This window comes from Lepidothrix coronata, unplaced genomic scaffold, assembly GCF_001604755.1.
Source record: "Lepidothrix coronata isolate B3197 unplaced genomic scaffold, Lepidothrix_coronata-1.0 Scaffold64, whole genome shotgun sequence".
In the NCBI taxonomy this organism is placed as follows: Eukaryota; Metazoa; Chordata; class Aves; order Passeriformes; family Pipridae; genus Lepidothrix; species Lepidothrix coronata.
The window spans coordinates 3,193,595-3,217,760 of NW_016690244.1; the positions used below are offsets into that span (position 1 = coordinate 3,193,595).

The 24,166-nt window shown below is 39.5% G+C and overlaps 1 protein-coding gene across 1 annotated transcript in view; it reads left to right on the forward strand.

Annotated features, from left to right (window-relative positions):
- The first annotated feature begins 2,322 nt into the window (after positions 1-2,322).
- The window catches only part of CNOT10 (CCR4-NOT transcription complex subunit 10), a 32,524-nt gene continuing 10,680 nt past the window's right edge, over positions 2,323-24,166 (forward strand). The window contains 13 exon segments of the mRNA XM_017818024.1: positions 2,323-2,478; positions 4,168-4,221; positions 8,036-8,127; positions 10,789-10,950; positions 11,460-11,610; positions 12,621-12,766; positions 13,652-13,738; positions 14,444-14,527; positions 15,350-15,467; positions 17,056-17,205; positions 18,930-19,132; positions 21,725-21,846; positions 22,469-22,645. Of these exon segments, the coding sequence (XP_017673513.1) occupies positions 2,457-2,478; positions 4,168-4,221; positions 8,036-8,127; positions 10,789-10,950; positions 11,460-11,610; positions 12,621-12,766; positions 13,652-13,738; positions 14,444-14,527; positions 15,350-15,467; positions 17,056-17,205; positions 18,930-19,132; positions 21,725-21,846; positions 22,469-22,645 (1,568 nt within the window). The 5' untranslated portion in view covers positions 2,323-2,456.

Consider the following 24,166-nt stretch of genomic DNA (forward strand, 5'->3'; position numbering starts at 1 on the left):
GCTAATGTGTCTTAAAGTGTGTTCCTTTTTTTCCAACTGTATCCCTCTGTTAAAGGAAGCATCACCTACCCTTGCCTACAAACCTTACCTCTCTGAAGTAAACCTTTATCTAATGTACCAGAGGCATACCATAGGTGCAGTCTGCCTCAGATAGTCTGGTCTTTCTTGACAAACATTGTCTGCTGGCAGCAAGGCCAAAATCATATAATGTAAAACCTGTTAATCAGAACTGGGTATATCTACACTTGCTGTCACAAGTAGAAAAACAAGTCAGTGTTTAACAGGAATAAATGAAGAAGAGGCGGAGGAAGTCTTGGAGAACCACATCTGGAGAAATAATACAAGAAAGTGTTCCCATATTAAGAGGTGACAATATTGTGGAAGCAGTGTCCACACTGTGACACAGAGCAAGCACGTAGAGGCGCAGCACGATGATGGTGGCAATTAAGGGTAACTGTCCCTGTGTCTCGGGAGCTTGACTCCAAGGGACAGACGCACAGGAAGCCTTTTGATGCCTGAAAGGGGACACCCCTGCGGCCTTTTCTTACCTCATCCCTCCTCCCATTGTATATATATGGGGGTTGAAAAAGGAACCCCCTGTCTGGCTCCTCTGCACTCATCCAGAGAGACCCTACCCAAGAATCTGAACAACACGTGGCTGCTGAGCCCACAAAGATACCTCTTAGCACAGGTGAATGCTTAAATGCTGTAGATAGTATATCCAAGTCATCACAGAATCAATTAGGTTGAAAAAGACCTCTGAGATCATCGAGTCCAACCTGTGACTGAACACCACCATGTCAACTAGACCAAAGCACCAAGTCATTTCCTGAACACCTTCAGAGATGGTGACTCCACCACCCGGAGCAGCAGCCTGTACCAGTGTTTAACCACCCTTTCAGTGAAGAAATTCCCACCTAAACCTCCCTTGACACAGCTTAAGACTATGTCCTCTTGTGCTGTTGCTGGTTGTCAGGGAGAAGAGGCTGACCCCCACCTTGCTACAAACTCCTTTCAGGTAGTTGTAGAGAGCAATAAGGTCACCCCTGAGCCTCCTCTTCTCCAGGCTAAACAACCCCAGCTCCCTCAGCCGCTCCTCATAGGACTTGTGCTCCAGACCCTTCACCAGCTCTGTTGCTCTTCTCAGGACCCACTCCAGCACCTCAGTGTGCTTCCCGAACTGAGGGGCCCAGAACTGAACACAGTACTCCAGGTGTGGCCTCACTACTGCCACAGAGGTACAATAATTTCACAAACATTTAAAAATCTTTCATATTCATGACTCTGCCAATCCCGTTTATCCCATGCCTGGTACTTTAATGACAAAGATAATGACAACCACCACAAATGCGATTTGGACATGACAAAGGAGGTGCTTTGCCCCTTTCCCCCTCCCCACCCCAGCACTGAATTCCAGGGACACTTCAAACTCCTGGTGTGAACCTGGGCTTCCTCAGGTCTCTGGTGCCCAAACAGCCACTTGGGAAAGAATATAGGATGCAGACACCGGGCCACATTGTCTCTTTAAACTACTGTGGTGATGAGCACCTTTACAATACTTTAGATAGTCAGGCTGATAATCCACATAAACTAGTGAATATGTTGAAGGTTTCACCATCAGCAACTGGTGACACCTGACGGAAGCCTCCAGGTCACCACTACCAGCAACTGGCTGCTCCGGAGGGAATCACAAAATCAAAGAATGGGCAGGCCTGGATGGGACCACAGTGGGTCATCTGGTCCAACCCCCCTGCTCCAGCAAGGTCATCCTAGAGCACATTGCACAGGATTGCATCCAGACAGCTCTTAAGTATCTTTAGTGAGGGAGACTCCACAACCTCTCTGGGCAACCTGTTCCAGTGCTCAGTCACCCACACGGTAAAGAAGTTCCTCCTTTTCAGGTGGAAGTTCTCGTGCATCAGTTTCTGCCCGTTCCCTCTTGTCCTACTGCTGGGCACTACAGAGAATAGCCTGGCTCCACCCTACTGGCACCCCTCTTTTAGATATACACATTGATTAGGATCCGGCACGTCCGAACCTGGCAGCAAAGACAAAACCCGTCCGAGACAGCAGCGCCAGGGCGCTTCGTGCCGCCGCAGTCCTGGACAGTGGCCCCCCCCGGCCGCTCCCGGTCCCTACACGCCAACATGGCGGCCCCGCCCCTCCCCGCTCCCCGTCGGCGTCCTGACGTCACGTCCGCGCTGCCCCGGTAACGGCCGGACGTCGCGGGCGCGCCGGGAACCCGGAAGCGGCGGCGAATCGGTGCGGGCGGCGCATCGGCGGGGCGGGCCAGGCGCGCGCAGGGCGGCGGCGGCAAAGTAGTCCCGGGGGGACAGTGGCCGGGTGTCGGCGGCGGTGGTTGAGGTCGGTCAGCGCCTGTGGCGCAGCGCGAAGGGGACTCTCGGCAACTACCGGCGCGCTCGGGCTGCGTGGTCGGGCACGGAGCGGCAGCGGAGATGGCGGCGGACAAGTCTGCGGGTGAGTGCGGGGGGAGCGGCGCGGCCCTGCCGTGCCCGCCCAGGGCCCGGGCCGCCCGCGCGGAGGGATACGCGGCCGCGCGGGGGGCGGTGAGCACCGCGAGAAACGGTTGCTGGGACTGCAGTATGCTGTGCCCTTCCGCCGAGGAAGTAGTGCCCCGCTGTCCGGGGCCACGGTGGCCGCCTTGAGGGGGCCCATGTGACACCTGCCGGGTCACCGGCCGGCCCGTGTGCGGACGGGGCCCTCCGTGCCCTCGGCAAGCGGCGCTGGGCTGTTGCCCCCTCCCGGCCTGGAAGGGTTCGGTGGGGAGCGCCCTATGGACTTACTGGCGGGGAGGGGGTGTTTTCCAGGGTTTAATAACCCCTACAGAAGTCGAGCTTCTGGGTTATTTTGTTAAACTGGGGCATGCGGAGGGTGCGAGAGAGATTATAACTCCTAGTGGTGCTGCTGGAGTTCAGTCAGATTCCCTCAGGGATGCTGCTTTGGTTCCAGGGTCCTCACTGAACTCGGGCCCGAAAGGACCCTGTAGAGAGAAATCACCGAGATCGCTAAAAAATAAGTCGTCATCTGGTAAACAGGCAAAATAAATTTCAAATGCAGTTGCTGTGTAACTCCCTAGCACTGATAAGCTCCTGTTTGTCCCTCCCCCATAAGATTCCCCATCGTGCAAGAAGTCCTCGTTGCAGGAATGGTCCTTCCCTCAGATGGCAGCTCCGGACAGGTTGGAGAAGAGGGCGATGTGGAGGAAAGCCTTACTTATGGAATTGCACAATTCTACTTAACAGAATTGTAGAATATCCTGAGTTGGAAGGGACCCACAAGGATCATCGAAGTCCAACTCCTGGCCCTGCACAGGACCATCCCCAAGAATCATTGTCCAAACATTTCTTGAACTCTGTCAGGCTTAGTGCTGTGACCACTTCCCTGGGGACCCTCTGGATAAAAAAATCTTTTCCTGATATCCAACCTAAACCTCCCCTGACACAGCCTCATGCCGTTCCCTTGGGTCCTGTCACTGGTCACCTGTGTTCTTCAGGTTTTTTTCAGTTGGTTTTATGTGATGGGAGCATTATTTAAAATCATGTTAAGCATTTTTTTCTCTGGATGCTAAATATGAAATGCCTCAGTATCTGGAAAATAATTATGGGGAAGATTAGTATGCTGTATTGAGTGATGTTTACTAAACTATCATGTGTATTTTATAAGAACTGTAAGTGACTCCTAAACTACAAGAAAAAAATCGGCATTAATTTTTCAATATGTTTTATTGCTGTTCTTTGAAGTGTTGAAGGAGCTTTTCAGTTCCTTGAGAGACATGAGCTATGGCAAGATATTCTACATACTGTACTTGTTCATAACAGCAAGCTACAATTAGCTTTCCACTGAGAAGTGTTTGCTTTTTATTGCACAACACAAAAGAAGCCTATTATACCTATACTGCTAGTGAAGGGCTTCATACAAAAACTAAAGTGTGAGTCTTGGTGCCACAAACTGTTATTATCTTATAAAGGCTGGACACCAGCTGGTCTTCATACCTTTCAAAATGCTTTTGGAGCAAGAGTCACGTGATAGATTCCTCACCTTTCAAGAAAGAGATTATCCCCCTGCCTGTAGAGTTTGGAAATAAAAAATAATTCCAGAGATACTCTGGTGTTCAACAGCACAGTTCATGCAAGATGTAATTTACAGGGCGTAGGAACAAGAGAGCTCAGGAACAGCAGTCCTTGGAGAAACGGAGAGCAGGTATGAGAAGGATAATGATTGCAGTCACTCTCAGGTGTCTTCAGGTATGTGTATGTGGGAGATGTGACTTCTTGTTGCTTTTATGATATTGTGGCAGCAAGCCCATGAGGAGAGCAATCTCCCATGTCAGGTGGCAGTCTCATGCTTTTCCTTGTTCTCCTCTCATAGAGCCAGTTTTCCTGAAGTTCTGCTGTCCACCATGATGTAACTTCTCCACTAGGAGCAGCTGCCTGCTTGTGCAAAGCAAACCAGCCCCCGTGACACAGTGTTTCTGCTTCTCAGCCCCAGGATCAATAGCTAGGAAGATAATTCCCTGGCTTGATTCTTTGACTTCCAGCTCAGTGCAGCAGCTTCCTCCAGATCAAAATCTGAGTGGTTGATTTTTACATACTTTTCCAGGTTGCCCTTTTTTGCCCCTCCTCACGAGCCTGACAAGTTTGAGTTTTGGAGTTGTTCTGTACTCATGAAGGTTGGACAAATGGAAAGTTAAACAAACGGGTCCATATGTTAGTACAATTTACAGACACAAATCAAGTCCTGTCATTTGTGAAGCAGAGAGTCTGCACAGTTCTGGATATTTCAGCTGATAGTTGTAGCTGCCTTATGGATGGGAGTGTGTCAGAGGTGACTGATGTGCTGTGTGTTACCCACACCAGGTGCTTCTGCGAGAACGCCGGATGTCTGTAGGTCAGAGCAAGCAAGCGGTGTGCTGTATCTTTTGCCAAGGAACAATTTTCCTACCTGTTTCACTTTGAAATGCCTCAAGGAATATGGAAGTAATAGTTTTATTTGCAAGCGCTGAGATAGTCTTTTGCAGCCAAGAGGAGTACTTTCCCCACCCATCTAGGTGGAATTGGTGGGTTCTGTTCAGTGTCTTGTGCCGGCTTTCAGGCGACTCCTGTCGGAGGGATCTCTTGCTAATAAAGATGAGCTGAAGCAGTAGATCCCGGGCTAAACAAGAATGTTCGTATTATATTAGACTGGAATGACTTTTAACTCTTTAACGTGTTTCAGGTGTGTTTGGACAAAAAGGGTAGAGAGTATCCAAAGCATTTTTTTCCAAAGGATAAAACTATGCTGTGAAATAAGTTGACTGGACTTTAGTTTTGTTTTCTTGATAAGCTTCCAGTTCAGGTTTCACAAACCTGCTTTGTTTACTGAGTGGTAGTAGGCGTGATTGATTGGATTACAGCCATACAACTGACTCTACAGGAGAAGGGAGGGCTCTGTTTTTGTTTAAAGTAGGGGTTTTTTTTAATGTACCAGCAGGCTAACAGACACAGTGAAATCTGAAGACCTGTCCTGATTTTTTCCCTAGGAAATATATATAATACAGCTGTGTAAGCAGTGCTTTTATTGCAGACCTTAGACAAGTGTCTCTTGGTTTATCTGTAACTTAACTGAAGACATTTTACTTCAGGATTACTTCATTTGAGATGCTGGTTTTACGAACCCTACATACAATGGCAGTAATCAGTAATGCACTTGGTAGTTGATGGCCCTCTGCTAGGTAAACTTGTATGTGAGGAACCTGTTGGTCAGACTGAGTGTTATCAGCTTCAAAAGTTTTGGAGTCCCAAGGCTCTGCACTGTGTTTACCTTTACTAGCACAATGTCGAAGTCATGCTGAGCAAGTAAAGCAGATATTGCCACTGTTAGTGTGAACGTTTGAGGGAAGTTGCATTTGCTTATTTGCTGCTGTTCTAGAGATCCTTGGAGGGAAATAGCTTTCTGTTCATCTGTATAAACCAGAAGGTTTAGGAGGTTTAGAATGGGAATTAAATCTGTGCTATATTTAGCTTGAAGGAGAGGTGCTTCTTGTTCCTTTCCTTTTTTGTTGCAGAAAGCCTTTGGCACATCCAAAATTTTCTGAGCTTTTTTGTGTTTTAAATCTCTCTTCTGCGTTTCCCTTTCAAGGAGAAGGCAGTGCAAGTGGTGTTGATCAATGCCTTATGTAGTCAGATTTTATAGCAGGTGTAGGCCCCTGGGGGTCCATCCCTCCAGAGTACTGAAGTTGCTGAATCCTGAATTTTGTCTAAATCACAGTGGGTCATGCTTGCAGGTATAAGATTGCTGAGATTTTAAAATCTCAACTTTGTTGACATCTTTATGAAGGATGAAAGTCACAACCAATTTATGATTCTCATTCAAATATGTTATTGCAGAGGGCAGTGGAAGGGATGTCACCATCTTCCCAGCAACAGGCACAAACTTGATAGATTAGTAAGTCTGTTTTATGCTCACTGTGGATGTTAATTGACGAATCTTCTGAATTTTGGCTGCCCCTTACTGTTGTTGTTTGTCCTATATTTGTAAATTTTCCTAGTCGCTGCAAGGCAATCCAGATATATTGGTGATGATGGGGAATGGATTTTGCAGAGGAGCTCATAGCTAAGTGTTTTCATTTGTTCAAAGTGAAAACAAAATTAGCAGAGTTTGCATTATGTCTCTGAATTCTAGGTAAGAGAAAGAAGGCATTAAGTTTAGAAAGCCTACCTAGCCTCTTAAGATAGCAAAAGGTAGCTTAGAGCAAATCTTCCACTGTGAAATTCAAGAAATAATTTTCTGCAAAAGTGGAAACCGTTGCTGTTTTATAAAGTCTTTGTTTGAAAAACGTTAAATGATTTTTGTACGTTCTGGCACATTAGTTAATGCTCTTAGAAATAATCTGTCTGGTGTGGTGGTTGTGTGGTTGGGTTTTTTTTCTCCAGTAGTTTGTGTTCAGCACAAGGAAGGGCTTAGTGATTTGGGGTTTTTTTCAGCTTCTTTGACATGGAATATCCTTCCTGTGCTTTTTAATGCAACTTCACTGAATTCTTAATTACATGATGAGAAAAGGATTTAGTTGACTTCTTTCTGAAAAATATGCTCAATGGTGAGTGAAACAAACTATTAGGAATTCTATTAAAAGAAATTGAAGACAGTTATAACCTTATTACATTGCTATATAAATGCATAAAGGGTCCACCATTATAACTGCTGCAGGTTGTTCTTGGTGTCTTAGTCTGGAAAAGGATATAGCAGAACTGGAAGAGATTCTGAGAAAAAAAATGTGAGGAAGATACAGAATAAACTGCTCCTGCTTACCTTGAAAGAGAGATGATTCAAAGAAAGTTCTGTAAGATTTGGAGTGAGGCTGAAAGAGTGAATAGGCAGCATTTGCTTGTGCCTTGCAGTATAATCACCAGACAGCATTGGATGGAATATATTGAAGAGTACAAAAGTATAGAGAGTTTTCTTAAATAATGTTTCAGGTCTGTCAATGATTATTAACAATGATGGTTCTACTGCAACCTCTTGTTTAAGGAGATACTTTTCCACAGGGAGCTGTGTGGAAGTTCCAGCGTTTACTCTGGTTTTTGTTGATCCCTAGAGCGTCCCTTGCTTGCTGTTTAGGAAGCAGTGTACAGGATGCACGGGTTTTTCATCTCACCCACTGTGTGGTACCTGTTTTATGATGCATGGCCCTCACTGCTGGTTTTTGAGCAAAATAAGACAATCCTAGTGTATGGTTGCAGCTTTAAAGAGAAATCTAAAATGTATGGATTGTCAGTTAACTTGGAGGAGTTTGGTTATTGATTGAGCACAGTAATTTACATTTTATGGAGAGGAATTCACTAGTATAGAGTAACTTGGGATACTGTAGTAGGAGATGTAACTTGGGATATAGTGTAGTAGGGAGATTGCTGGAGTTATCTGGAAAATTGTTTGTACTGGCAGGAGGATCTTGAGAACTGGAAGAAGCAAAATGTTTAAGCTGCATAGCTATCATCACACTTGCAAACTTTCTTGTAATCTTCTGTCCACTTTACAGATCAAGGTACTGAGAAACATGAAGGAGCGGGTACTTCTGGGATTACTGATCAGGAGAAGGAATTGTCGAGCAGTGCATTACAAGCTTTTCAGGTGAGACAAAGCCAAACTCTGAGACATCTATTTTACCACATAACTGCTAAGTGGGCTTAAATAATTGGTTTTGCTGTTTTCTTAATACAGTTGCAAATGCATCAAGAGAATATTATATCAAAGTAGCATTAGTTGGGTTGTAAAACCAGCACATGCATTTTCTGTGTGATGTGATGTGAGAAGTCTGAAGGGGATACTTGAACAAGAGCATGTTTAATCTTGATTCTAAAAACTTAGTAACCTTCAAAGCTGTATGATGATTTAATTAGAAGAAGCAGGCTGCTATTCTGTGTCAGCATTGGAAATGCATGATCTCTCTGAAGAATTAATCACTTCAAGCTAAAAATGTTGTGTTAAAGGGTCTAAAGGAACCACATGTATTTAAAAAACAGCAAGGAAGCAAACCTTTTTGTGTTTTAGCATCATTCTTCCACATAAAGCATTATATACTGCTCTGTCACTTCGCATTAAAACATATTCTTCTATGCATAATATCTACAGGAAATATTTACTGCCTGTTTTGTGTTTCTCAGAAGATTTTTTTTTTGTGTGTGTTAAAATTCAGGTACCTGGACTTCCGGTTTATTTCTTTCCTTATATTGTCTCCTAATTATATTTAGTGTGACAGGAAGTATAATTGCTTTTCAGTTGTTGTATCTCTGTCTCCAAAATGCCTTGTGTTAATTCAGTTTTGGATGTGTGAAATAAATTGGGGGGAAGAATTTAAATGCTCTCTTTTGAGATTCCTGCTTGTATGTGTCACTCAGTACTTTAATTTTGCTGGAATGTTGTCATATGAAGTGCGTGCGGTTGGTCATTAAACTGACTGTAGCTGATGCTGTTCACCGATGTCTTCTTGAATGCTGTCTAGCTCAATTATTCTTTTTCAATAACGTTTTTATCCCTGGCATTTGATCCTGAGAACTGAAGGCACATGAAAGAGTAGTTTGTTTTCCACCTTGCCCACAGATCTACATGCCTAAAGTACTTTTGATCTGCTATCGACTTCACTTTTACTTTTATACTGGTCCAGTGTATCTGGTCTGTTTCATGATGTTTTTCTTGCTTTAAGAGCTCCCTAAATTCATGGAGTTCTGAGGTAGCAACAGACGAGAGCAGAATTGATCTGATGCCTTGTTTGCCAATTTTCTTGCACTTGAGTAGCTGTGAATAGCGTTGTGGACTGTCTTGCATGCTGCTTTATCATATTACACTTCCAATTTCAGTCTTGATAGAATTTCCATAAAATTGGTTATTGTATTCTAGATCTTGTCTAGTAGAGGGGCATAAAGGACGCTTAGCTGATAAAAAAAATCACAAAATAAGCTGAGCATTCAAAGGTTCAAGGTTTGTAGTCCAGCCATGATTAGAAGCTGTGTTGCTGTGATCTGAAAGCTACTCCTGATGAAGAGAAGCTTGGAGCGTGAGCACGGGAAGAGAATCACTGGGAGATGAACTGTCTCAATTTAAGAACACACCAGCAGTTGAGTTCCAAGTCCCCATGTTTGTGCACATGATCACTAGGCAGTCCATGCTGTTGGTGCTTAGAGCTGTGAAAATGCCTGTCAAGGTCCTGCTGCATCTCTCTGTAGGTTGTATGCTTTCATGGGAGACTGAAGGAACTGGAATGGTTCTGTTGAAAGTAACTGCAGAATGGCAACTTTCTTGGGAAGAGGAGAAGGACCCCAGAGCCCTTCTCTGTTGGATTCTTTCCTTAAGAGAGGAAGTTAGTCGGGAGCCCAGGAGAACCTCTATGGAACAGAACTTAAAAAGGAGGAGGAAGTGGAGGGTGGTTATGGTACTTAAGAGCTTAGCTTTTGGTTGTGAAGCACTGACAGAGATGGAAATGAATCTGCTTATCTGTCTGACCAGATTGGAGGTAACCCTGATATGGAAGAGCTGAGTGTGATTATTACTGTGTAGGAATTGAGCAGTTCAGAGTGAAGCGTCATTTAGGCTTAATGTAGTTGAAAGAGTCAGGAATTCTCTTTCATTCCTTGATGCCACTAAATTCCTCCTGTACCAACACAGAAAAGACCAAAACTGAAAGCAGGCGGAGGTGAGCCTTTCTGAAGTCTTTGTTTATTCCTGAGGTCAAAGAAAGGGATTTTTCGATTAAATCACACATCAGCAGAGCATCATGCTTGGCTCCTAGTTTCTGTTTAGGCGTGCCTGGGTGATTGAATACTTCATCCAACAGCTGAAGCTTGTAAAAATGTTTTTTAAACCTATACTGGGAAAGTGGCAACCTTTTTTTTCCAACCTATCTTAAGCTGACTTACATAGATTAAATTGTAACTCGCTGTATATCCAGATGAAGTGGAGGATGAACATAAAATGTTGGGCTGGGACTTGTGTGAGCAACTGCAACCACTCAACGTTCACATAATCAGGAAAAGTTTATGAAAACTGAGGAAATAAGAGTATTGAAACTTAACACTTTTCATGGAAACATCTGTTTATAATAATCAACTACATAATTTGTCCTTCCTCCACCAAATTATTTTTGAAGTTTGGATATTTATATTGAGTTCTCATACATGTTAATCTGCATAAATAATGAAGTATGTGTTTAGACATTTAGTTCACTTCACTTGCTATTGATAAAGGAAACACTTTGTATCTTCTAATGAATGTTTCTGATATGTGTGCAATTTCCAGGCTGGAAACTATGATGCTTGCTTACAACACCTAAATACCCTTCAAGACATCAACAAAGATGACTACAAAATAACTTTGAATACTGCTGTTGCAGAATTCTGTAGAAGTAACCAGACTACAACGGACAATTTGAGACAAACCCTTAACCAGCTGAAAAACCAGGTAATGCAAATATATTGACATGGTATTTGATTTTGAGTACTACTAAGGGTGGTAAAATCTTCCATGAAATAGGAGTAAAACTTCTGGCCCTTGTCCCTTGGATTTAATAAAAGAATAAGAAAATAACATTACTTTTAAACATCTGAGTCAGTTTAATCTTTTATAACATATTTGGTAGTTATGTTTTTAGTTATTGTTGCAATTGATATGAGGTTATAACAGTAGAAAGACCTGCTGTGTTCTTTCAGTAGAAAGTTCCTTAGCCTGGAATAGTTTGTGAAATAATAAAAAAGTGAAAATATTATTTTACTACTCAGTTGACAGCTTTCTATTTGATTGTATATTTTTTTGCTGGGTTTATGTGCAACAACAATAAAGTTTATTAGATTATAACTCCTACATATCTTTAGAGAAATTCATAGTTTTGGATTATCTTTTTGTTTAATATCTGACACTTTAAAATCACGGGTACTGAAAGTCTGTAGTGAAGTGAATGGGGTTTTTTTCAGGTTCACTCTGTTGTTGAAGAAATGGATGGTTTGGATGATGTTGAAAACAGTATGCTCTACTACAATCAAGCTGTTATTCTGTATCATCTGCGTCAGTATACTGAAGCTATATCAGTTGGGGAGAAGCTGTACCAGTTTATAGAGCCTTTTGGTATGTAGACAGAAAGAAGATTTTTGTTCACACAATAATTACAGGAAGATCATTCAGTCTTTCTCACTGTCAGACAAGTGATTTTTTTTTTTTATTTGGCTAATATGCTTTTTAAAAAGTAGATAGGGTTTGGAATGAAGAATGTTTTACTTATATCAAGGACAACAACCAAATTTGGGGGGAAGGTACTTCAGAGACATTTAGCAGACAAGTATAAGGAAACTGAAATGGATTTTTTGCAACTTGAAAAGGTATTTATGTAAATGATATGTACAAACTAGTGAAATTATTTTAAATCTGGTATTTTGAGTCATTGTGGGTCGATGTCTATTTTTCAAGGGACTCATATTTTTAAATACCTGCACTAGGTCATACATAATTGTACGTGCTCATATGTGAATATATATAAAGTCTGCAGCTTTTATGAGCTATGAGACCTTGTGTAGTGGAATTGCCATACTTGTATGAAATAACTTCATAATCCCTGTTGAATTTTAGAAGTGAGAAGGCTGAAGAATGTGTGTGCTTATCAATAAATTAAGTAAATGCTACTGTGTTTCTCCTTCAGTTCCTCACAGTTTTCAGTATGCATAATTGGGACTTACTCTGTTGAAGTCAGATATATTTGTACAGAATCTTTTCAAATTCTGTGGGATTCTGCATTTTCATGTGACTCTCTCTATTCAGATGCTGCATCTTTGGTGCTGATCTGCCTAAATCAATTCTCAGAATCTGTGAACATGAAATACTTGTTAAGCTGTCTTTAGTCTATGCTTCTATGCTGATGCCATTTGAATGAATGAACTTTGTTTTCAGTATATGTACCTATCTATGTGTTTCACTATATATATTTATTTAGATGGTTGCATTTTTTTTTCTTATGTAATATATTGATTTTTCTCATAATGTTGCATAAATGCACTTTGTGGTAAATTTTTTTTTTCTTAGTCATGTTTGGAAGGATTAGTATTAGAGCTGTAAAGTCATTTTTACTTCTTTGCTTTATACAGAAGAGAAGTTTGCCCAGGCTGTGTGCTTCTTGCTTGTAGACTTATACCTGTTAACTTACCAAGCTGAGAAAGCCTTGCATCTGCTTGCTGTTCTGGAAAAAATGATTTCACAGGGCAACAATAACAGCAAGAATGGAAAAAATGAGGTAAGCTTAAAATCATATGAATGCCACTTTATCAGAAGTATGCTTTAACTCAATCTAAATTTAGTCTTTTAAAATACTTTTGAATTTTAAAACTCTGATAGATCATCTGTAGCTTTAGACACCAACTTAGACCTGTTGATAACTGAGTTAATTATGTACAGCAGTTGTTTATTCCTTCTCTTTCACCCTTTTCTCTTACACTGAGGGAGCTAAGAAGATGTCTTTGAGTCAGAGACAGGCATTGGAAAGACAGCTGTCTTCAGGGTCAAATATACATGGTTTTCCTTGTTTATCTTGGATTATGACCACATGAGACCCTAAATTTGAGAGAGAAGGGTCAGTGTCAGAAAGGCATTGCAACTATGTAGCATGGGATGGGAAATCAGGTATCTCTCTTGCACAGTATCTGAAAGTATGAGGCATACTTTCAAGTGAAATCTTTTATGTGTCTTGGAAAAATCAGTAGAATCAGTAGTGACTTGGAAGTGAAAAAGGGACACTTCAGTCTTTTCCTGTTGATGGAATGTTACACTTAAGATAAAATATTTTATCTTTAAGTATATAGTAATTCTGCTAAAGGAAATATTAAAGAGGTACTCTAGAATGTGCAAATCATCCTTCTGGGTAAAAGAATTCTTCTCAACTGCAGAGCAATGTAATTTAACACTAATGTTAATATAGAATCCTGCTCTTCATAGACTGGTGTGGTTGTTTGTGGATTTTGATTGTTAAGTTCAAGTTACAATTTTTGGTGGTATGTGTATATTTCAATGTTAAATACTGTGAAATACTATTAAATACATATTTGTCTTCGTGTGAGTTTGAATCTGTCAACTGAACTCAAAAGGTGACTAACAGTAACAGTTCCATTTTTTTGTTTGACAGTCAGGTAATAATACAAATAAAGATTCTTCGAATCAAAAAGCTGAAAGTGGAGCTTTAATAGAAGTTGCTAAGTCTAAGATACATCAGGTTGGTGTCTGCATATTATTTATACAAGAACATTACTTCAAGGGGTTTTTTTAATATGAAGTCCCATCTCCAAATCTAGTTCAGCATGAATTATGATACCCCATCTATCCTTGTTGTAAAACAAAGGAATGAATTTATCTAACTCTTCTGGTTTGTAAGATCCATGTACAGGAAAAACTGGCCTAACACACAACCCCTTCCCCCATTTCAGTACCTGGAGTTTATGAAAATTTCTTTAAACTGTGGTTGGCTGCACTGATTTTGTATCTGTTAGACCTCCAACAGTGTAAATCAGCTGTCATTTTATTTCATTGTACTGTTCTGTTGAAAAACATGTGAAGAAACAGAATGCTTCTCTATCAGCATTCACTTACTGGTACTTTCAGTTTAGTAGATAAATGTCTGGAGATTAAGAGGTTAGATTATTTTAATTAGTTTGTCATTTTAAGTGCTAGTATCTGTGTTTGAATATAGAGTAGCCATTGAGCAGTGAACAAAATGTTCATCTGCTTATTGTAAATACAAGGACTATAAATGTGTTGTTTAAAGTCTGAATAGAATTTCTTTTTTATGAAGACTTTTTGAACAGCTTTTTACTACCCAAAATTGTATATAAAATATTCCATAGTAAGTCCCTAGATACAGGTCATCTTGCAAACTGCACAAGTTCTTGTATATTATTTAACAAATTTCATTTTTTAACAGTATAAGGTGAGGGCCTATATCCAAATGAAGTCACTAAAAGCATGCAAAAGGGAGATCAAGTCTGTTATGAATACAGCTGGGAATGTAAGTATTCTTAAGGCTATTGTTTTTCACATCTAGATCTGTTCTCTATCTTAAAACTGAATTTGCTAATGTTCTTTACCAAAAAAAGGTCTTATTGAGGGTAGATGTCTGAAGCAATGCTTTATGTAGTGAGTTTGGTTTGTAATCTCTTTTTACAAGTGTAATTAATGTAGAATTTTCTTATTTGAGCTGTTTTCAGTTGCTAAAAAATGTCCTGTGTTGTTTGCGATACAAAAATAACAGTGAAACAGTGTATAATGAACAGGTTCAGCTTGCTTTTTAACTGAAACAGCACAAAACAGGTTTTAGTTTACTACAGATGTTATGGTTATTACAAATTTTTATGTCATTGGTGATTTAAACCAGTTCATAGAAGATTAATTCTGGCATACACAGAAAGCAGTTCCCTTTTGCCCATTTCAACAGCTGCTAGTTTAACAGAAATCCTTCTGGATCATGAGGTCTCTGTTGGCAGACCAGGAAGATTACAGTCCAGGAGTAATTGCAGGGAGGGAAGTGTGGGGAGGAGTGTACTAGAATACAGGTGGAAGAAAGTTTGGAGATCCTCTGCACTTAGCCACTGCCATAACAGAGTTCTCTAGAATAACAGTGGGTTTGAGAGCAGTCATAAAGAGTATACGTAGTTTGGTAATTCGGAGGTGACTGTTAATCATGTGTTCAACAAAGAAATGCTACTTCTTGAAAGTAATTGGGTCTAAGCCCATTTATTTTTAAAATGGCAAGCTGTTTGTGAAGTGATTTAACACTAGCAGTAGAAACCATAAACCAAAAGAGGACTAACTGTTGTTTTCTCCTTCACAGTCAGCTCCTTCTCTTTTTCTTAAGAGCAATTTTGAATATTTGAGAGGCAATTATCGTAAAGCTGTCAAACTTTTAAACAGTGCAAACATTGCTGAACATCCAGGCTTCATGAAAACAGGTAAAATAGAAACCCTTCATCCTGCAAATACTTAAATGTGTAGTATAATAGGACTACTTGTTGATATTGAATTCAATCATTAATAGATTACTTAATTGAGAAGGCCCTGAATGTCATGAGTTTATATGCTGGATATGTTTTTAACTCTGTAGTGTTTTCCAGTGAATGTTCTTGTAGACAATGCTGTGATTGTCTATGAAAATGGATTTGTGAAGGTGTAATATTTGCAAGGCTCATAACTGAGTCTCTAAATCAAGAAATAAAAGGCAACTTACTAGATCTAGAATTGAGATCTCAGATTGTTCTTGGAGAGGAGACTGTAGCAGTTGTAATGATGATTGTGGGGAAAATGTTTCATGAAGTGTTAAAGTTTGGCTTCTATTGTATGTGATTTTAAATTACTTTTATCTCTGGAAAGTATATGTGGACGTGCTCAGAAACAGAACAGCATGTAAACGTGTAATTTTTTAGACATAAAAGTTATTTGTATACTATAAGTATATCCTCTGTATATATACACTCACTGTATACAGTACTTAAATTTATTTGAGATTTAATTGACAGTTTAAAACTTCAGTTGAAAAATACAGAGAGAAAGCTGTCTTGGGTCAGTAAAGAGCTAGGATTTTAAAAAGTGCTTGTGCTGTAAAACTAACTGAATTTCTTTGCTACTTTGTTCAATGCTGTTTTTGTGATAATACTACGAATTTCTTGTCCTGTAGGACTTTTTTTTACCTAGTAGGTATTGCTGCATAAATTACTGTTAGATGATAGAAGTTTGAGTTGACCCTCTCAGTAAATTGTTTAAACTTCTGTATTTTACAGATAAGTTTCATAGAAAACATTCAAAAAATTTGCCATAATGCCTATTTGCACAGTAGAATGTTCACTTAATAGTCTTCCTGTGTTTTGGCTAAAATAACATCTGTTGAATTTGTTAATGATCTGTTTCTTGGTTATTTGGATTTTTAGGGTGAGTTTTTTTCTTTATTTCTTTATTATCAATGGTAACCCTTCAAAGATTGTTACCAGCAAATAAGTTTAAAGTTTAAATTTTTGTCCTTTATTATTTAGAAGGAACCTTTTACAGTGTTACCTGAATGTGATATATTTAGAAAGAGTGTATTTCCTGCTTATGTGGTTGGGTTGGCTTATTTGTTTATTTTATAAAACTTAGGCAGGTAATGTTACTTGAGAATTTTGCTTTTACAAGAGTCATCTGTTAGAAAACTTGAGGTGCTTGCTTGCTAATTTCTATGGAAACCTCCAGGTGAATTCACTTCAACTTACAGTCTGTCAAACTGGCTTTATATTTGGCTCTCCTAGAATATGGTGCACAAGACCTGGAAGTCTGTGACTGCCTACATATAGGTCAGCTCTCCAAGAGAACTAGAATGGTGTGCAGAAATGTATGTTATTAAAACTGATGTGACACTGGGACGTAATTCCTTAATCCATGAGCATCTCACTGACGAACATGTTTAATAGACTGCCATAATATGCTGACCCATGAGAGAGTGGTTGGAGCGTTTCATGGGCTCAGCAACAATTTTCAGTTTCTGGAAATGGTCTTTGCTTGTTCTCCCAGGTGAATGCCTAAGGTGTATGTTCTGGAACAATCTTGGCTGCATCCACTTTGCAATGGGAAAGCACAATTTAGGAATTTTTTACTTTAAAAAAGCCTTGCAAGAAAATGATAATGCGTGTGCACAGCTGGGAACAGGCAGCTCAGATCCAGGTAAGGAAGAGATTATAATAAGTGGTGGAAGAGGGGTGGGTGAATCAAGAAAATAGAGGGTAGAAGGTTTCAGTAGTTATCAGCAAAATTTGTGTTCCATCTCTTTGTGGAAGACAGTAGGGTGAGAATTTTGATGATAACTTGATTTCAGAATATAGTTGCTATTTCCAGAAATACATGATGAGGATGGTGATAATGAAATATGTTCTTCTGTTTTTCCTGTTTTCCTTGATATACCTTGGAGGGGCTGGGACAACTATGTCCCTCATTTATAGACTTTGACAATAAGTTAGGGAGGAATTACAAAATAAAGTTTTTGTGACATATTTTGTATAGGTTATTTGTAGTCCTGCTGACTGGGTAGAATCATCAGGGCATGAAGGATGAGTGGGGTTTTGTTGTGTTTTGTTGTTTGGGTTTTTTTAACATGAAAGGTATAGAAAATGTGGAGTATAATACTGTTAAATTAGCATTTGGAAGATGATGTGTCTCTCACACTTTCCTACTGAACAATTTCCTACTTGTATGAGACATGTTTATCTATTGTTTAGTTTTATGGGTACTTTTATCCATCAACTTTTGTTGTAAGGATACAAAAGCAAGAAAATAAACATAATAAGTTTTCTTGCTTTGCTTAATAATACTTAAGTTTGGGGTTTTTTTTTTCCAAGTAAATGATTTCATAAAATCATAAAATGGTTTGGGTTGAAAGGTACCTTAAAGAACATGTAGTTCCAACCTCCCTGCCATGGGCAGGGATACCCTCCACTAGACCAGGTTGCTCAAAACTCCATCCAACCTGGCCTTGAGCACTTCCAAAGATGGGACATCCACAGCTTCTCTGAGCAACCCGTTACAGTGTTTCACCACTCTCACAATAAAGAATTTCTTCTTAATATCTAATCTAAACCTACCCTCTTGTCAGTTTAAAGGCATTCCCCCTTGTCCTATCACTCCATGCCACTGTAAAAAGTCCCTCTCAAGCTTTCTTGAAGCCCCTTTTAGGTACTGAAGGGTCTTCCCACAGCCTTCTTTTCCCCAAGCTGAACAACCCCAGCTCTCTCATCCTGTCTCATAGGAGAGGTGCTCCAGCCCTCTGATCATCTTTACAGTCCACCAGTTTGTGCCCGGCTGTGTTGTCCCTTCAACAGATAGCAGAACCAGGGCCTGTGAATGTGAGGCCGCTCCCGTCTGACTGTAGAGGGCCTCATCACTCAGTCTTCATCATTTCATGATCAAGTTATAACTTTTTTCATTTTTTGTTTTCTTTAAAATCTGCTTACTATCATGCATTTCATTGTTTTTCTTGTTCCTCCCCTGGACCTAAGTGCAGCCTTAGGTATCAGTGTGAAGACAAGAAAACGTTGCATGCTTGTTAGCAGCAAAGTGGTTTTCTTCTGGAATTTCTATGAGTAACAAAGATGTGTATTCTCACATATCTGGGATTCAGTATTATTGTGTAACATTTATCTTGAGTGACAAGGAACATTCGTGGTTAGCATTTAATGTACTTCAGTCTTTACTAACGATACAATTAATTTATCTTTGACATCAGTTGTGATGTGAAAGAAATTTGTTTACAGAAGGAGCCTAGTGAATTTCTGCAATGAAAGGGGTTTTTGGTAGTTTTGGGGTGTTTCCCACGGCTTCCCTCTTCCTCTTGGAGTTATGTTTTCTGCTCTCCTGAGTTGCACATCCAATATGAATGTAATCCTTTTCTGCAGGTAAAAAATTTTCAGGGAGACCCATGTGTACACTACTGACTAACAAACGGTATGAGTTGCTCTATAATTGTGGAATTCAGCTCTTGCATATTGGGAGGCCCTTAGCTGCCTTTGAGTGCCTGATTGAGGCAGTCCAGGTATATCACTCAAACCCTCGTCTGTGGCTGAGAATAGCAGAATGCTGCATTGCTGCCAATAAAGGGGTAAGTAGCTTTGCAAATTTCTTTTAAAAAAATGACATGTGGTCATGGGTAGAATGGGTAGATACCTAGAGTTAAGCTATGCATTTTAAAGGCCTAATATTGCAACACCTCTGTGTAAGTCCAGATTTATTATTTTTTGTGTATATGTATTTTGCATGTTTAATCTGAAGCTGCAACAGGTGGAGGGAAGTCTTTGCATGTGATCTTCTCTTCATGCAGCCAAAGCTCATCTAAAGTTTCAACATTTCCTCACTCATTTGCCACTAGAGATTTGAGAGGGGTGAGACTGTACTGTGGGTAGCCTGAAAGTGGCATAGTCTTAGGGAACGGTGATCAGCCTTCTCCATCCTGAAGCTCTTGTGATCACAGCTGATGGGGAACTGAATGTCTTAACTGCTGAGACTTCACCTTCTTCTGCAGGCAAAGTTGGTGGAAACCTGCTGATGGCAGTGTATTGCGTGTCCTCTGGGGCATCTTGGTTTCAAGTCTGTTTAGGATAAACCCATATGTTAAAATTCAGAGAAGTGGGGACAGGATTGTTTGCTCTTAGAAGAGAAAACTGCACTAAAATAGTATGTCTGTGAAATTGATTCCCTGTGAAACTCTAATTCACCCCTTATGTGTGGGGGAGTGAGGTTGTAATCTGTGATTGCATGATCCTATGCAGTTATTTCCACAGTGTGCCCATTTCACTCACTGCACAGGATGTGTGGGATTAATTGAACAAATACCTAAATGGAACAAATATCTATATCACTCTACTTTCCCCCCACCCCCTGAATTCTGTTTTCCTTCTCTGGGTGATCTCTGTGCATTTATTTACAGCACGTTATCAAAATCTTTCCAAATACAAAATTTGTAATTCTTCCCTTGGGAATTTCAAAGGTACTCATTATTTTGGTATCTCTATTTCAGAAAATTTAGGAAAGATATAACTTTATAGCTTGATAGAGATTTGCTTATACCCCCCATTTCACAGGCACGGCACTGAAGTTTCAAGAGTGTGGGGTCAAAAATGGGCTAACTTTGATTGTATATGTGCTAGCTGTAGTCAGATTGCTCAAGTTTTATAAAGCACAGAGAATGCAGGAAGAACAGCTTTCTTCATGCTCATTTTGCAGTTTTCTGCGTCTGTCCTACTGGCTACAGGTCACACATAGATAAAGAAGACACATGTGATCATCTCCAGTGAAAAGCTGAGTATGAAAGAGCGGATTAGCTTAGGTTTTGTGGCAAAAAAACAGTGCTAGGATTCCTTTCACAAGGATAGTGTTTAGCAGTCTGGAAAAGGGAAATACAGATCATTATGGAGCACTTCTCTGTTTACTGCAGAGTAGCCAAAGCAGTTGATTATGCCGGGCTCCTGAGGCTTTCTTCCTGCTACGGTCAGGATCTCGTGTGGTGTAGCAGAGAGCCTTGAATTCATGTCACAAAACCAACTGGTTGTTTCCTAAATGCATGATCTCAGAAGAAAAAAATTAACTTTGGATGCTGTTAATATTATAGGCAATGAGGAAGTGTCTTTAAATTATAAATTAGATTTGTAACATGACAAGTGAATCTCTAAAGTCAATACTGTGCTTAATTTGACCTTATAACTCAATTTGCAATAATATTTCTTGCAATATATGTGTGGATTCATATTTATGCTCTGAATACCATGTAGAAAAGTAATTTCACTGAAGCTAGTTTTCACCCACTTTAATATTTTCGTTTATAAAATATAGATGGAAGAATATTCCCTCTTAAATGCCTGCATTTTAAACACCTTTTTTGAAATATGCGCTTTGTATCCAAACTCATTGTATTTTTATTTGACATCAAATGCCATTGTTTCAATATTCTTTTTCACAATAGATTCTGATAAATTTTCTGAAAAGTGATAGCTGTTTAAATTGCAGATTTAGCATAAGTTTTTCCTTACAACTGTGACTCTTCATCACTGATTCTGCTTACCAGTGAAGTTAAGATGGCTCATCCTAAAGCAACCAAACAAACCCCAGTAAATAAGGTGTAGAGATAATTCTTGGGACTGACAATTAGAGTGTTTTAAGTTCATTTGACCCCCAGAATGTCTACATACTCAAAAATCTATTAAACCAGTTAATTTAATGTATCTTTGCATGTGTTGTTGTTCAGCTTCTTGCTCCTCTTGGAACTGTTTGAGACCAGCTTTTTTGGAGAGCATTTTGAATGCTGTGTAAGCAGGGAGAGAAGATGGCAAGCATTGCAGTGTCAGTTCTGAATATTATTTGGCAGATCATATTATTTCTTTTTAGATATCCTGTCAGTTCTTTCAATACGACTTGGTTCATTGTTTTTGTGCTTTCAAAACAGAGGAGAAACTAGGTCAGTAGGCTATCAGACAAGCTGTCAGAACTAATCTGTGCTTACACTGTGTGCAGTAAAACCCCTCAGCAACACAAAGACAATAGAAGGTGCTTGATCCTTCATTGTACTTAAGATTTAAAACTGTACCCATTATTAATTCTTACATTTTAGCAGGGTTCAAGGTCTTCTAGCTTTCACTTATTTGTCAGCCTCTCATTCAACAGCCTTGATATTTTAGTTCATTTTCCTTTTTCCTTTTAGACATCAGAGCAAGAGACTAAAGGTCTTCCCAGCAAAAAGGGTATTGTGCAATCTATAGTGGGTCAAGGCTACCACCGTAAGATAGTCCTAGCATCCCAGTCCATACAGAATGTTGTTTATAAGTAAGTATGTTTTCCATGGGTTATTTATTTTGTTGTTATAGCTTTGATATGTATCTGTTTATCAGAGGTTTTAAAAGTGTTGTGGAATAACTGTTCATTCATGTAGTGAAGAGAGAGGCGTGCTAAAATGCATTGTGAGTCCCTACTTAAAACATCATTTTGTGCCTCCTCTGTGATGGCCAGCAGAGGGCTTAACTGTGTATTCCTTGTAACTAAGAGGAGCATTAAAGCTTGAAATCGATTATCTGAAATTTATATTTCCTGCTTACTAAATCTGGCCTCTTTTTCTCACTTAAATCTTTATTTTTAGTAATCCACTTTACAAAAGTGCAGGAAGAATCTAGTTGTTCTGCCATAAAACTTCAGGAAGTGAAATCAGGGAAAACAAGAGAACTTCTTAGAATTACATGGTTGAATCTATTTGGGCATCGTGTTGTGCTTTCAATATGTAAAAATAGCAAGATACATACATCCTCATAAGTTAAGTTTGTTATATTAAAACATTATTTAACATTTTTAGGATAAAGTTTTCTCTGCATTCAGGTATTTCCAGAGCTTTGCTTTTATCTTTTAATTTAGTAGGATTGCTACTTACTGGTTAAAACTTCTGTGTCTCTTTAAGTGATGGGCAGTCCTCAGCAATACCTGTAGCCAGTATGGAGTTTGCAGCAATTTGTCTAAGAAATGCCTTGCTGCTACTGCCAGAAGATCAACAGGAGCCAAAGCAGGAAAATGGATCTAAAACTACTAGTCAACTGGGGGGAAATGCAGAAAACAGTGAAAGCAGTGAAGCATGCAGGTAAACAGAATTGGATATAAACCTTTTTTTTTTTTTTGTCCAGAGTAACTCTGGGCTGACAGTCTGTGTCTGCTACTTATCCTGTTTGGCTAGCAGAAAAAAATAACATATTTGTAAATTGTCTTAGCAGTGTTGGCCTCTCCAAGGAAATTGTTTAGCTGCTCATTGTTCAATTGCTGGTCTGCTAGTTTAAGAATAAAATACTGAGTTGATTCCTGCTATTCCTAACAACCTTATTAAATTAGACAGTGAAATTATTTTTTTCACTGACCATCTTTTTTTCTGTGCTGCAAATGTTATGTTTTCCCACACCCTCCCGCTGTGCATATTGGTATTTCTCTAATTGTAAGTGAAGTTTCACATGTTACAGTGATTTAGTGTGCGTGTGCACGTGCACCATGTACTTGATTCAATATATATATATAAATGTCTAGCAGCTGAGTTGTAAACATTTCCCCGTGATCAGATTTGACATTCATCAGCCCTAGTATGCTTTGTTGTGTTTGTTTTAGACTGAAAATGGGAAATGAGATTTAGAAGGTAAGAAGGAAAGCAGCATGGAGCTATTGCTTAATAAATCGTATTCTACAAAAAAAGAGTTTAAGAAAAACCTTTTTTTGTCCTTAGTTTCAGAAAATATAACTTGTAGACAGTGTATGTCAAAGGAAAATGTCTTAATTTTTTGCATCAGTCCTGATGCGTTCTGGACTTCCTTTTGAAGAGTAACTTTGAGCATAGTCTGCACTTTCATTACAGACTATTTTGAAAGGGAAAGTGTTACAATAATTAATCTGGAAAGTGTGTTAGAACTTGAACTACTTAGAGAGTAATGAAAAAACAAAATGTTTTTGTCAGACCCAAGTACAGATAAATTTTAAGAAGTTAAAATCCATTTGTCACATGGCAGGATTTACTGCACACATGCTGTATTGCATAGGCACAAAGTGCATCCTTATATATTCAGAAGTTGCCTGGACATAGAGTACGGCTGGGGGTCAGTGACTGTTACTGCTACAACAGTATTTGAAAGCTATTCTCTGTAACTCTTTATTTTCCCAGTTACAGTTTATCTTTTAAAGTGACCAATGATTTATGAAAGCCTGGGTGGGATTGTGGTTTGTTGTTGTTGGGGGGGGGGTTGGTTTTTGTTTGGTTTGGGTTTTTGTGGATTTTTTTTTTTTAGTTGGTTTTGGGTTTTGGGGGTTTTTTATATTTTTGGTGGTTTTTCTTTGGTTGGTTGGTTAGGTGGGTTTGGGGGTTTTTTTGTGGTGTTTTTTGTTTTTTATTTTTTCCTTGCTGAGGTTGGAGGTTGTGAACTAACTTCCCCTGGCAAGTATGTATGCAGCCTATTGAGACGAAGCTTCTCTTGTTTAACTGTGACTTCAGTTTTAAGCTTATGGGGCTCACTAAGGAGCAGTGATGAAAACAAAATGGTGGCCCTCATTCAGACAAACCCCCTTTTTTGTTTTTTGTTGGGGTGGTTTTTGTTTATTTTTGTAGGAGTGAAAAAAGGAAAACATG